The 15,936-nt window shown below is 34.0% G+C and overlaps 1 protein-coding gene across 2 annotated transcripts in view; it reads right to left on the reverse strand.

The window, feature by feature from the left end:
* Positions 1 to 15,936, reverse strand: part of LOC118181302 (uncharacterized) — a 115,092-nt gene that overhangs the window by 70,928 nt on the left and 28,228 nt on the right. For both annotated transcript variants that reach the window (XM_085817137.1, XM_085817138.1), the window contains 2 exons: positions 10,823 to 10,968; positions 2,111 to 2,273 (listed from right to left, as the gene is read on the reverse strand). In XM_085817137.1, the coding sequence (XP_085673263.1) occupies positions 2,111 to 2,273; positions 10,823 to 10,968 (309 nt within the window). The remainder of the gene's footprint in view (positions 1 to 2,110; positions 2,274 to 10,822; positions 10,969 to 15,936) is intronic.

The raw sequence follows: 15,936 nt of genomic DNA on the forward strand, positions 1-15,936 counted from the left end.
ATCTTTTAATATACAGAGTTTTGAAATGCATCGCAGCGTATACTGCGTCACAAAGTATTCTTTTGAAAGAAATGTGGTTGAAATGAATAAAATCAAATTTTCAAAACATTTATATCAATAATGTAAAAGTGCACAATCCGAATGAATATATAGAACATTTTAAAATAATTATTTGAAGAAATATAAAACTTAAAGGATTGAAATGTAATTCTAAAAAGAAAAATCTAAAAATTACGCATTAGATTAAAAAATATAATATAAAATAAAAAAGTATTTTCAAGAAGGAAGAAACGAGACTTTTTTACGCGCATTTAAAACAAAAGGGAAAGTAAAATAGGCTGCCATATACTAAGAAATTTGCCAAGCGTATCATTCTTGCCATAAAATTGAAAAAGTGCGTCAAAATAAATTGCTGAATTATTCCTTAAATTTCTCATCGGAATTTACAAATTTGGAATTTAGGCATAATTTTACTCGTAGAATTGACAAAAAATATCTGTTAAACTTATTTCAGGAAAAGCTCAGATTTTAGTCAAATAGGTATATTAGAACAATGCTGAACATAAATCTAATATATATATCATTAAGTCACAGTTTCGAGATATGGAAAACGCACGCTGAATTTCGGCAATCGGCAGAATAAAACGGAACATATAGAACTGTCCTCCTTTCTCTTTTTTTTTTTTTTTTTTTTTAGTTTCACCCCCTTGGTATGCAGTGGCTTTTCTGACTAGTAAACATCCGATGGCTAAAAACAGATTTAATGTTGAATCAGTGAATTCAGTATGGTATGCACAGAATTACAATTTTAAACTCTAGATTTCTTTTCTTCTTTTTTTTATTTAATTTATTAATTATCTGTTAAGAACATCCTTTTTTATATGAAGTAAGAAGAAGGTTTGAAATGGCACGTTTTTGCCAGCTGGTCACTAACTCATTTTAACAAACAGGATTTGTTGAAGAGAAAAATTGTACTAGTACAAAAGAATAAATTACGGGATTAGAACTATACCGACCCCTATACACGTGAGTTCTTCATGAAAGAAATTCGCTGGAGAAGTCCTCTAAAGTCCCTTTATACTTGAACATAGGTTAATTTGATTGCAAGTGTGAATATGTGATCATGCACAGAATAAATAATCGATAATGAAATAATATATCCAGTGCTGAACTTGAGTCGCTCAAGGCATTTGTTGAGGAAAAAGAATGCCTAGAAGCCATTTCAAGACCTACCTTTCAAGATGTCAAAAAATAATTGTTAGAATGGCTTAATAGAAATTGAATCTTTTAGAAATTATTTGTGGCTTACCAGCATTAGCTCTGCGGAATCATATCTTTTTATCTATGGTTAGAAACCAAACTGATGGTTATTTGGGATTCTAAAACAAATAAAAGTGAGTACAAATTGCTATTTTCCTTTTTTCCCCCTTGGTGGTCCCATATGAGATATTTCAAAATCTTTAGCAGTCCATACACATTCGTAAAATCGAAAATCTATGTAATAAATAATTATCACTCTTTTGAAATGAAACTGATTTGCAGCTCTCCCTTAAAGTAAAAAAAAATCGTTGATGGAGGGCTTGCAAACGACAACTTCATGCTAAAATATATAATATGACGTTAGAAACACAAATTAATTAAAATATTCCAAATATTTGTTAAAATCGCTACTTGAGTTGTTATAAATCGTATGAATTAGTTTCATAAATTACAGACGTTATTAAAAATGCAATAAAGGTATCAATTTATAAGGAGTGAAAGTCAATTGGTTGCTGAAAAATAAAGACATAAATAAGTATTTAACATTGTTCAATTGATTAAGTTTGAAATAGTTTAATTATTTACGTTATGCAAAACTTTACACATAAGTTATGAATAGTACTTTGACATATATGTTAAAGAGTTTATGGTCTATCAAATGGTAACATCATTGCGAAGTGACAATTTGCCATCAGTTTGAAAAATAAAGGTTCTTTTGCCATGGTAATATTTGCCAGGCGAAATAACTAATAAATATTCAAAAAGCTTAAAATTGCACTGCGTAATGACCGTGAAAAATAAGCAAAGAATCAGCTACAGACGTTTTAAATATGATTGAAAGGCTAAGTACTTATAAGCAGGCCCGCCACGCTTTATGTTGCTGGTGATTGGATACTCCATTGCCATTGACCGTCTGCTGAAATTTTCTCTTAAAGTGAAGCCAAAGGAACCATTTTCTTTTTTTAATTTCAGCATCATCCTTTCAGGCTGATAAACAATGGTGTTGGAGATACCTAAATAAGAGACGTAAGAAACTGTGTCCACTTTATTTCTGATGATATTTCAAATTTCATTTTCAAAAACTGCTTCATAATATTCATTAACAAAAGATATTTTCAAATAAGCAATTACAGGTATTTTCATTTGCATCTACATCCAGCACTAAATGTTATTAGACATTAAAATAAATCCCGAATGTATATTTTCTTTTGGAGCTAAGAATGCACTGAAACTGAACTTTTCCATAATTATTTGACAAAAATTATGATCTAATTTTTTAAGTCTACAGCTTCACGAATCCTGAAAACAGTGTCAATATTTTATTTTTCCTTATAATTACGTACTCCTAGGCTTAAATTAATCTAATGATATCAGATGGCTTGGACATATTTTTAGATGTGGCAATTTGAACCCTGTTGAAAAGTTGCTTGTCTAGTGTCGGTGTAAATGCATTAAATCAGAAAAAACATTTCACAAATTTTTATTTGAAATGATCATGAACGAGAATCATTTACATCTCCTCAGACAAATATATAACATTTCTAAAAACTTCCGTAAAATCATATTCAATAAACAAATTTCTAACATTTTTCGAGTATACTTTCTGTACGGTACATCTCAAAATTTATTATTAAAAAAGTGTCTTGCTCTTAGCAAACATCAGTCACACAACTCTTAACCAAAAACAGAACATCATTCTAAAATTCTTTGAACAAACAAAAAAAATTTGGCATGTTGCCACGAAAACGTAAGTGGAATATAATTAAAACTACAAGATTATGTTTATACTCTCGCTCATATATTAGATGGGGAAATGTAAAGAGGTAGTTTCCAACAGTGACCTTTGCAAGTCTAGAAAAGAGGAAGACCTCGCACAAGATGGGATTGACTGTGTGGAGGTATATCTCAAGACTTTAAAAATCAGTCGTTGGAGGATAGTAGTAACTGTTGGATTCATTCGAGGAAGTTTTTTGAAACGGCATTGGCCTGTAATAGGCTTTAATGCAACTGAAGAAAAAGCGCTGTGTTACTTCCCTGCAACCTGGAAGATTGCAGTCATCTCGCCCATACTGAAGCCAGGAAAGCCTGCAGCCGACCCTGCATCATACAGGCCCATAAGTCATCTGCTATCATAAAGTTGCGGAACACATCCTCTTAGAAAGACTGCTCAGCCTTGTGGAACAAAATAACATTCTTATCAACGAACAAAACGGCTTCAGGAGGAAGAAATCCACCATCCACCAACTGTACCGTGTTACAAAGCTTATTTCCTAAGGGTTGCAAGATAAATCCATCACTGCTGCTCTATTTCTCGATGTGGCCAAGACATTCGATCGTGTCTGTCTGTAGGGCCTACTCCACAAACTCCTCACCCTGGGAATATCAGGCTACATGACTAACATCATCCATTCTTACCTACTAAGTCAACACTTGTTGTCAACACAAGTAATTGAAATTAAGTTAAATTGTTAAGTTGTTCATGTCAATAACACAATATCCACTACTAGACCTACCCAAGCTGGGATCCCCCAGAGCCTCCTTGGGCCCTTAATTTTTAATCTCTACACGAACGACATCCCACAAACATCGCACACCACCCTTGCACTTTATGCAGATGATACTGCGACTCTATCACAAAACGCATCTTTTGGCTCAGTGGTCTCAACACTACAAAATCACATACATACACTGAAAAAGTGGCTAACTGCCTGGAAAATTGTCATAAATGTGCAGAAATCTGATGCCATCTTGTTCACAAGAAGGATAAAGGACATCGACAGAGACGTGCAGCTTCAAATGTTTGGAGCATCTATTCCCTGGACTAAGCAGATCCAATACCCAGGCGTTATCCTAGATCACTGGCTTACATAGATCCCACACATTACACATATTCTTACAAGTTGCGACTGCGTAAACGCACACTTGATTGCTCGGAACTCCATTTTATCTCTAGAGAGCAAGTTGCTGATTTACAAGCCCATTTTGTGTCCCATGCTTACTCACGCGTGCTCTGTCTGGGGATATGCCTGTGATAAATCTATAAATAAAATCCAAGTTGCCCAAAACATTGTACTTCGGGAAGTGGCTAAATACCATTGGTTTGTAAGAAACTCCGCTATACACCGAGAGCTCAATGTGCCTGAATTCCAGGTTTATGTAGCCAAATTGGCTAAATATTTTTATGACGACATTAGAAATGTTCAGAATCCCACTATCCCGATTCTCTATTATGATCCTACCAGTAATGTAAACAAGGAAAGACCCTGAGCAGTGCTCAGGCACCTTCCTTAGCACAAACTCTCTGTACTTATTCCTTCAAATTAAAAAAAAATTATGCCAACTGATAATCACCCATTACCCTATGTTATTCAGGATATGTATTGTGTAGCTCTTTTCATGTTTATCTGTATACTTGCGTTTTTGTATATGCTATTCTTATTTTGTGTACTCATCCTCTTGTAAATATCTAATACCTTCTTGTTTATACGCTGGTTTATTGGTTAATAACAGTCACTGTTTGATAAAGGCATCTCTTTACTATACAATTATGCGAATTTAACCTTGCTCACAGTTCACCTTCGAGGCGACAGCCAGGTTTCGATTCGTTCGGCTTTAAAGTCTGAGTAAGAACTTTCAACAGTTTTATGTACGTTACGTTATCTTCCCTGGTTTATGCCTTCCTACGCTACTCTAGGGATATTTTCACGTTATTAGGACACTACACATATTCGAAAAGCGGCCATAATGTAATCCTTGGGGTAATTCTTAGGCTCAGGTTAGGAAATAGGTTCCCGCGCTGGAACCTGTTTCGCAAGTCAACGTCTTGCCTGAGCCTAAGAAGAAACATAAATGTTTATAATATGAAACAACTGTAGTCTCATCCACTATTAGAGAAAATGATGACTTATTAATTTCAATTACTTGATCTTTGAGCATTCCAGATAAAATGGCTTTGTTCATAAATGATGAACATTTTGCTCAACTGATGAAGTTGATGGCATTATTTCTGAAAATATTCACTCAAATGGTCGACAGATCGTATAGATGTACAACAAATGCAGAATCTCGATTCAGATTAATTTATACTAGTCACTTTTTCAAATGCATTTTTTATACAATTATCTTATGTTATGTAATAAAATTATTTAGAATTTTATGCTTTAAAGAAATGCTCTGCTTCATAAATTAGTATTATGTGCCTTCAGTTCATATTTACATAGTCTGCAATAAACTATTCTCTTTACTATTTTTATTCTTCTAGTGCCAGGTCTCAAACATAAGTATTTTAAGCCAAGCATTTCGAAAGGTGATACTGTACTTTTCTCAAGTTAATCATAATTATTCACATTTTAGCTAAAATAACACACTGACTCAATAAACCTCTTCACAGACCACGGAAATATAAATAAAGGAATCAATCCAACACTTGAAAACAACAGTGATTAGTGCTGAAAACTGAGTGTAAGTGCTCCCATGATCTACGATACAGGTTTGCCAACTGCCACATTTGATTTAAACTTAAATAAGTTATTACTTTTTATTATTAATTAGTTTTCATAAATACATTATTTTAACATGTATGCATTTTACCACATAGTAAAAGAAATTAAAGTAGCAAAAAGTATCGGATGGTAATGATGCAGTAGCTGAAAGTTCTCAAAATCCCATAGATATAAATTTTAGTAGTGCAGGTTTGTCAAAAGTAGCAAATTTCCGATAAATCACTCGATCTGGTAACGCTGCTTACCGCCCACATTTTGAAGTGATTTTCCCGTTCAGTATGATTTATAGCTTTATTCAGGTACTTCACAATAAAGGTACTTTTTCGGCGTGATCTGTAGGCTTTGCTTTCAGAATTTTAAATGGACAAGTTATTACTTTCATCTTGTATAATTTCCTACAGTAACACACATATAATGTGAACTTACATGGATGAGGGGTTACTGCCTGATTTAGTATGATTCAACAATTTTCGACCCATCAGGTAAATGTTAGTTTGTTAACCTTTTAACTGTCATGCCCGAGATTGGTGTTCGAAAATGTCACGCCCGAGAATTTCTCGGGGTAATTTTTTTTTTTTTTTTTTTTTTTTTTGAGTGCATCGTATTGTTATACCCGAATATATATCGGGAGACGTTTATTTCGGCTTCATCTCTTTGTCAAACCCGACTGTATCTCGATTCAATAGATGACAGCACTTTACTGAAGATTTCAAAGGTTAGAGGTTATAAGTTCTTTGGTTCAAAGTGCACGGGATCTTTTTGTTGTAAAATGGCGTCCAGTTCTTTGAAACGTTATTATAGATGATTTAGACTCTTCAATCGAAGATGAAGGATATGTGTTTGATGAGCAGTATTTATGATACTTCCATGGTCAGCCTCAAAAATAAAAAAAAATGAAGATATACTCAAGCCGAAGATTGTTTCTGACTACAGTCTAACTATGGGTGGTGTGATCAGGAAATATCCTTTCATCCAACAATCCGAAAACGTCAGAAAAAATATTATAAAGAGATATTTTTACATTTACTAGACAAGGTACTTTGGAACTCATATTTGCTCTATAAAAATTATTACATTTTTAAAATTTCGAATCCAAGTTGTAGAAGAGTTTTTACATAAATATGATGATGCAGCTTTTGGACAAAAGAATGTTAGCAGACCACCTACAATAGATAACCCTGTCCGTCTTACTGAACGACATTTTATTTCCCATATTCCTCCTACTCCTGTGAAACGTGAGCCTACAGCACCGTGCAAAGTGTGTTATTCGAAAAAGGATAAAAATGGGAAAAAGATAAGGAAGGAAACACGATTCTGGTGTAGTGATTGTGGAGTTGGTTTGTGCTTGGAAAAGTGTTTCCAGGTGTACCACACGAGACTGAATTACTAAACTACTAATAGGTATTCACTTTTATTTATTTTTTCATTTACTTATTTTTTAGAAAATAAATAATTTTTTTTCATTTTTAGAAAATAGTGCTCCACTAGAAACGAATTTTACAACTGCCATGTTGAGTGGCAGCCGCCTTAAGCAAATATGCAGTGGCTACAAAACTTTAAAAATTTTACCCATGTACTTCAAAATATCAATTTTTAACTACTTAAGTATATTTTATTTTATACTAAACATTTTATTTTTCCAATAAAAAAATTTGACAGTTTGTGTACCCAAATCATCAAAATAACTTGACAGTTAAAGAATTATACAACTGGGAATTTTTTTTATAGCGTACTTATTTTCCATTTATTCCTCAGCGTGCTCTTACTGTTTCTAGGATGAGTAAACATTCGACGAGATTCCTTTAGCTGCCATCGGTGAGTGATATTATTCATATTGGGAATTTGTGCTGTAGAGTAACAGCACATAAAATTTCTAAAAAAATATAAAACAAATTTAATTAGCAGATCGCTGTCCTTTAGTCTTTAATCTCATTGGATTAGAATAATCAATAACTCAAAAGTTTTAATTTCCATACCTAACAATGACAAACTAAAACTATTTCGATTTTTATTAAGGAATTTGATGACCTATGAGAATAATAATAAGAATTTTCTGCCGCTACTCTGTCTTTCAATCGTTTACAACTTCCAACAGTAAGTTTTGGACAGCCATTTTGGAATCAATTGAAGTCGATAAATTTGTACTTATTGTGCAAAATGTAAGAGCATGATTTTTCATACCAATAACATGGCTTACTGGCGCGTTTTCCTTAACAGGCGCGTTAACAGGCTGGCGCGTAACTTAACAGGCGCGTTTTCCTATTTGTCAAGTCATGTTATGCAACTTGATACTACTCTTTCGAAGGGCTGTTAACGACGGTTGAATTTTTATCGAGACATCAAACACAAAATAAGGCAAAAATCTGAAACCTAGATCCCAATTTTGAATTATGAATTTATTGAGGAGGCATAAAATTTTTAATAGCTTCCAACATCGGAAAAAAATGTTAGTTTTTTTATGCATTCGTAGCAACATAAACTCAGGGGATAAGTACGATTCAAGGCGTTGTCAAGCCGTGCCTCGATGGCATTTATAATGCCATTTGTGCTTCCCGCAGACGCTGTACCGTGAGTGCGACATCCACTTTCAGGATCACCAAAGTGAAATTCGTAGTTCACAGTGACAAGTTCGAAATTGGCTGATGGTTTATTTATTTACCGCAAAGAACTCAAGGGCTATCTGCCTAAGGGAAGGGAGTCCTTCGTGGAGGACGTTTTAAGGGAAACTGGCTCGTATACACATTACACATGGGAAAAATTACGAAAACACCTTGCAGCCGGCCCATTCGCCAGGATTCGACCCCCGGAACGATTCGACAACCTTGTCACTTCCGCGGATTTTCATTGTTGGCAAGCCTTATTACAGCTGCTGTGCTAACTTCCCGCATGTAACTGCTCCAACCAACAGTTGTTTCATCTTAAGCTGTTATTCGCAAAAACTAATTGATGTCATTCCCTGGCAATATAAATATATGAACCTCGCGACTGTGAGAAAAGTGATTTTGGAACCTTCAAACCAATTTTGCTTTCTCTCATTGCAAGATCCTTTTACTACAATGCTATTTCACGTCGTTTATTCAAAACTCATCTTCATTTCATGAACTTTAGAGAACAACACTGTTCATTTTTTGTGATGCCTCTTGTTTAAAATAAATCAGTCACAGACTTTTTATCCATGGACAATTCCCAAGCTGTGAAATCAATGGCAAGCGGAAGAAAAAAAGAAATGCTTTAAACAACCATTTTTATATCTTTCGAAAACTTCACAGGCGAAAAAAGAAACTAAAATCATGAATTGTATTAAATAAACTCTTGCATTGTGCAACTCTTTAACTGAACTCATGAACTGTGAAATGGAACTCGTGAACTGTGCCATGTTTGCCACAATTAATTAAGCATCACTGGTGTCAATAATAGTTTGTCGATTTATTTTTTTACAGGCCCCGAAAATGGAATAGTACCTGTAACTCTACCAAACAAACCGCTGTCCACTTAAAAGTATGCGGATTCGCAAATTATCCTTTTTGCGATATGCTGCCATTCTGTGCTGAAAACTATTTGTAAATTATCTTTTAAATTGTAATTTATACAAATAATTTATACGATTGTCACTGTAAAATCTTTGAGACAGAGCTAAATGCTAAACATACGAAATCCTAGGTAAGTTCAAAGTAGTTCTCTCCAATATTCATGCAGTTTTGTAGGAAAGTTTTCCAGCGATTAAATTCTTCAAGCCATCTATTTCACAGAATCACTGAAAAATATGCTTCCGCAAACTAATCAATCTCACCTTCGGAAAGAAAACGATGACGAAGTAAATTTTGTTTTAGACTAAAAAATATCCAAAAGTCACACATAGCAAGACCCGGAGAACAGGGTGGATGTTATATCACTTTATTGTGTTTTTGTTCAAGAAATTCAACTGTAAACGTTGTTAAATGAAGACACAATACCATGATAAAGCATGATTCACATTATATTTCCTTATTAAAGAATTCTGATGTCTAACTTTATGACTTTGATCAGTCCAACATTTTCGAAGTCTACATTACTTTTTTTCATTGCTGGTTGTTTTTTCACCATTATTATTTTCGGGGGATCTTCGGAGACTCATACTTTACGTTATCGGCGTATTGGAACGTCAAAAATGTTAAAATCGTAACTGGTTTCATCACCAGTTATGTGAGAAATAATATGGCATCCACAATCATTAAGTAATATTAATTGTTTTCACTGATATTGACATTCTTTTGTTAATTAATGGGGGATCTAACAGCAGACTAATTATACACTTGCAGGTCTTCACGAGTAATTAATTTTATGTATAGCTATAGACCCAATATTAAGTTTTTAAAATTTTTTTATACAGTTACAGCGAATTATCATTGATTAACATTTTTCAGTACATTTTCAGAGATTGCATCTGATAAAGGTCTTCCTGTGTGTCATTCATTCAGAAGGAAATTTCCCCCTCAATGAAATTTTGTAAACCATTTGAATGCAGCGGCACGAGGTAGAGCTTCATTTCCATACGCTAACTGTAAATATTAAATCCGTTCTTCTTCATTTAACCCCAGGTAAATATAAACGCTATAGTGCTCTCTCATGAGCTCCATTTCCTTTTCTTTAAAATCTATTCTGAGATAGAGAAATCACAGTTGAGACTGTAAATTATAAACTGCGGGCATGAAAGAGTTTAAATTTACACAGCTAACAAACATTTTTTTAGCTCATATTGTCTGCTCCTATATCTAAAACCTTTCAAAGCTACTTACGTAGCAAACTAAGCAGTCTAAACACAACACATCAAATGTAGCTTTCTTATCCTATTTTTTAATTTTATTTAGCCTACAAATTGTTAGAAGCTGGTTTTAAAATCAATTCATCAATACAGGAAACAGATTTTCTTGCTTTAGTTGACATTTAAGTAGCAACTTCCAAAGACGCTAAAACTGTTGTATGACTGGCATATCGAGAATGAGCCATCAGTTTGAAACTTCAGAGGAAGGAAACTACAACTAGAATGAGTGTTAACTGACAAGTTAAATTTGTAGACTTACATGCTTCACGAATTTCGTACTCCAGTTTTAAATCGATGGACGAATCTGCTTCCTTAATGAGACGCCGGATGTCTTTGCGGCTCATCGAGCACGTGTCGAGACCATTTACTGATAGAATGACATCGCCTTCCGCTATAGAATGGCTTCTGAAATATAAATAATAATTCTAAAAAAGTGTAATATCCACTGAGAAAGCAAAGATACGGTAATTATTTGTTGCATTTAAATAAAAAAAAATTTCTTATTTGATGCTTCCATAGTTTTGATTGTTACATAATAGTCTGCTGGAGCGGCCAGACAGGCTTGTGGTTACAAAATAAAAGTAAATTAAAAACTATATTTTTCTTAATAAAGCTAAAGAGTTACATTATATTTATTTTTTGTATCGATTGGCCTCAGAATTTGTTCTCCCTAAGCACCTGAAACACACGATTTTACTAATTTCTCTTAGAAAGTAATTTCATCTAAGAAGGAAATTTGCAAAAGCTTAACAACTGTCTATATAACTTAAATTATTACTTTGTTATAAGTATAACCAATTTCATCACTGGAAGGACTGCAACGAGATTATCATTAGCAGCAAGACAACAATGCAGACAGCATGTAGTAGAACAAAACTGCTGATTTCAAACAAAAGAAAGAGAAAGTCCACTCAGATAACGAAAGTACTCAGACAATGACAAAAGAATGACAGTTCATTCAAAAAGTCTAGAAGGTGTGCATTAAGAGCCATCGAGCCGTACATTAAGATGACGGAGTGAGAAAGCATTAAGCCTAGACAGTTGCCTAACGTTCGGATATCAGCATCTTGATGACTTACGCTTCAAAGAAATGAAACAAAATGTAAGCAAATGTTAAATGGCAGTAAAAGAGATGTCTTGTAATCTTGCTTAAATCAGACGTAATTATGACAGATTCGTATAAACTAATTTGTGTTAGACCTCGAAAAAGAAGGGCAAATTAAAAATGAGTTATGTCCTTCAACTACAAATTTAGCATACTACTCAGCGATCCGAGACGGAAATCTAATTTTCCGTTGTAATCGCCATGACAGGTGAAACATTTGACAGGCTGGTTGGTTAATAAATAGATTATAACAAAGCTCACGAGGCTTTACAATGGATTCTTTTAATGCAGAACTTTCCAAGAGAAAGCAGCTCATATTTGCGTTGCAAATAGTGAAAACCACGAAATGTCCTTGCGAGTGGAAGTGGTGTTAGCACCGAAGGACTCGAAACTGACTGATTATTACAAAATACTGTATAGTCTGAATAATTGTTGATGCTAAGGGGCTATCTGAAAATTAAACGAAATATAAGAACGTTGTCCAATGCATAAAATTTAACAAGTGGTCATAAATTGACGACATGAGGTTACTGCTAGAAGTTCTTTAAATACAGATCAAGAAAAACAGTTACATAAGTAAATGGAACAAAGCAACATTCACAGTACATTTATACAGAAGCAATAATAAAGGGCACAATATAAAACGGCCTCCAAATCTGAAACGATAATCAACCGAGATATATCTTTGAAATTTCGCCACGTGTTCTTATACCTTGTTATGTATTACAATTCCATTGATTAGCGATTACGTTTTGGAGAGACCACTATAATAAGGAAGTAACAAAAAGTTACAAATATTGTATGGTGCTGTAAATATAATGATTTACAATTTCGTACTGAAAATGGCCATTGGCCACTTCCCATAATTATGAGAACTGTAATCATAATTATAGATAGGAATGATATTATTACTTGATTTCCTAATGTTTAAAAAAAAAGTGTGCGCCAGGTGATGGAAGTAGGCACGAAATTGTGGCTTGCCCAATTTTTCATCAATTACATTATTTCTGACAAACCGGGGGCAGCAGGTGATTTGTCTGAGTATACAATTCTGCACAGTTTGAAGTTGCTTCCGGTTGGTTTTCCAAGATTATACTCAAATAGGGAAGCATAATTGAGCATGGGACGCAATATAGTTTCGTAAATGTGTAATTTGTTGTCTAGAGATGAAGATCAATTAAAGGGTAAAGTTTAGTTTACGGACCTGGAATTTCTGGATGTAGATGGGACCAGTGTGAGAGTTTTGTCGAGGATTACTCCGAGATAGGTGACTTCCCAGCCCAGGACAAGGAGGAATCATAGAATTTTATATGTCCATCAGGACAGGAGGAATCATAGAATTTTATATTTCCATCAATCTTCTTTTTCCTTGTGAAAAGAAAGATTTGTCTACACTGATTTCCACTTTCCATCTAATTAGCCAGATGCCAAGAGTCTGAACGCGGTTAAACGAAGAAAGTGTTTTGTTAGAGGATTGCAGTGTCATTAGTGTAAAGTGCTAGTGTGGAGTTGGCATTTTGCAAAATGTCGTTTACATCCAAATTGTAAAGTGCAGGTTCCAGGAGCGATTCCTGTGGTGATGGAGCAATTCCTGGTGGAAGGAGTACGTGTTAAGTTTCTACCTGTCTGGTATGAATTAATGATGTTATCTGGGAAACCCAGTGTGAGTAATTTGTGAATAAAGACGTCCAACCAGGCCCTATCGAAAGATTTGGCTATATCCAGGAAGAGTTCCGCTGAACACTGAGTTATCCTGTCACTATTATGTTGGCATTATATTCTTTCGAAATCTAATTCCAACAAGATAGTCATCGAAAACGTCTGATACCGGAAAACAGACAAGTAGAAGCTATAGGAACTAACCCATGACTTCAGTCAATCTTGCGGAACGAAAAGAGTATATTGATTTAGTGTAAAACATTCCGGAATCGAGATTCCGGAATGCTTAGATGTTTGATTAAGATGTGTGCCTGCTGAGTCATGCGAAACTTTTTCATGAACAAAAGGGTGGACATGTGGCTATCCATATTTACCTTTGACATATGCTTCTTAAATATACCTAAGAAAATATTAGGTGTAAGTAAAACTTCAAAAGTGCTGTTATCAGTGATGAAAAATTTCTATTACTGGTGTTGAGATTGACTTCACCATAACATTCAAAAGCGGAGTGAATGAACATCAGGGCGCCACAGGACCAGGAAATTCAAAGGCCTAATCTTCATTGGTAAAATTGTAGAGGCTCTAGTTGTGTAGAAATTTAAATAAATGTCTTTCCCGCTTTAGTCTGAATTCATATGACAAAATCCTTAGAAAATTAAAATAACATTTTTTTAACTCTTTAAATTTAACTGTGAATTAACTTGTGCTTAAAGACAAAATTTCGGCACTTGAGGGCACATAAAATAACTTAAATTGAAATCTAAATTCATGTAACGTAGTCAGATGACTTTGGTTTACTTAAATATGGTTAAAATATCTTAATCGCGCCTTTTTTAAAATCGGCTACTGAAATAGCTAATGAAGAAATAATCTCCGGCAGAGCTAGCGATGGGACGTAAGCCGCATACGAGGCTGCCTAAAGCTCTAACTCTGAAACATTCAAAACCTTCTACTTCTACTACCTAATTTGCATTTTGGTAAGGACTACGGAAAAAAAAAGTTATAGTAAAGGCTTTACTCCTAATACTTTTTTAATTGACATAAAATACCTTACAAAATGATGACCACTATGTTTTGGGATAGCAAAACCATGTTATTAATTTGTTTTCGAAAAAATAGAGAAAAAAGCTAGTGCAGCTTAACATGATGCTAACACTAATTCAGAAGTCAAACAACAAAAATCAGCGTTATATTTACAAAATTTCACAGGACTAGTTTCGATGGTTTTACCAAACCACCCTCCTCAGCTGAAAAGCCGCAAAAAAAAATTTTTTTTTTTGCCTTCTTCCATGTTAAAATAGATCGTAAACCAACAGTTGTAAACAAGAATACATGGCATTTGTTTCTATAGCAACCTAAAAGTGACAGCTGTCAAATTTCAAAATGAAAAAAATATAAAATTCACAGAAGAATAACAAAACTAACATAAGCTATCCATTTGTGCAAACTTAAATTAGTTTCTTGCCAACCAGCACATACAGATAATCAGATTCACAAAATTTAATTCAGTTGTTTTCCAACCTACTCTTACAAAATAGATGTTCATTATTTTTTCTGAATCTCAATAGACTTAAGTTAAAAAAACATTAGAACAATGAAGTATTATTTCAAAATTTAGTACATAAAAATAACAAAATTGTAAGCTTTTATATATTACTAGCTTTACCCGCGGCTTCGCTGTCCTTAAAATAAGTTTCAACTCAGCGGGAGTTTTAAAAATGCACTCCGCGTAAAATTTCAGTAAATACCGCCCTTCTTCAATACCTATAGGCTGCGGATATTTTGTATTTACGGCTTAACAAAGGATTATTTTTAAAAATAAAGAACATTAGAGCGCCTTAAAATGATAAAACGATAGTTGTTATCGCACAGAGTAAAATGTAAAAAAGATAAAATGTAAATGCAATTTACAATAAGCAACAATAACAAAAATACATAACCCAAATGAATAGATCTTTAAAAAAATACGAAATAAAACATTAAATATATCACAAAAGTCGAAATGTTGATAACAGTTTCAAGTCGGTAAGTTAATTAGAAGTTATTAATTTTTAAATGATTTTCCACTTGTAAATCTGTGAACTTTGATCATTTCGCCAACACAACGGTCGACCGGATACCAGCTATCTCCCTCTCGCTTTCGAATCGCAGACCCTCAACAGAGTTAACAATAGCAAGCGGAGTATTGTTTTTACTGCGACTAAGCTGGAAATAATTAAACGACAAAAACAGTTCCACCACCATTGCTCCTATCATTCAGAGTGCGACACAAGTTTCTAAATTTCGAAAAATTTTGATAATTAGATCAAAAGTTATAATTTTTATCACCAATTTATTGGATCCACACGGGAAGACGTAAGAAAAAATCTCTAATGTCGCTATTGAGTCTCATTCAAATTAGCGTTTTCAGGGTTTTTAATTAATATCTCAGCTGATTAAAGACGTTCGAAGAGGAGAATGGTATCGATGGATTCCGACTAATTTTTGGAATCAGGGGGATATGTGTCTCGAAATTCAACTAACCGCCGTTCTATAGATATTTGTGAAAAAATAAATTGGTGCCAATTTATTTAAGCCAAATCCTTTAATAAAGCCCCTTAATAATCCCT

This window comes from Stegodyphus dumicola, chromosome 5 (genome assembly GCF_044657685.1).
Source record: "Stegodyphus dumicola isolate Sdum_Otavi_A_Nest chromosome 5, ASM4465768v1".
Classification (NCBI taxonomy): Eukaryota; Metazoa; Arthropoda; class Arachnida; order Araneae; family Eresidae; genus Stegodyphus; species Stegodyphus dumicola.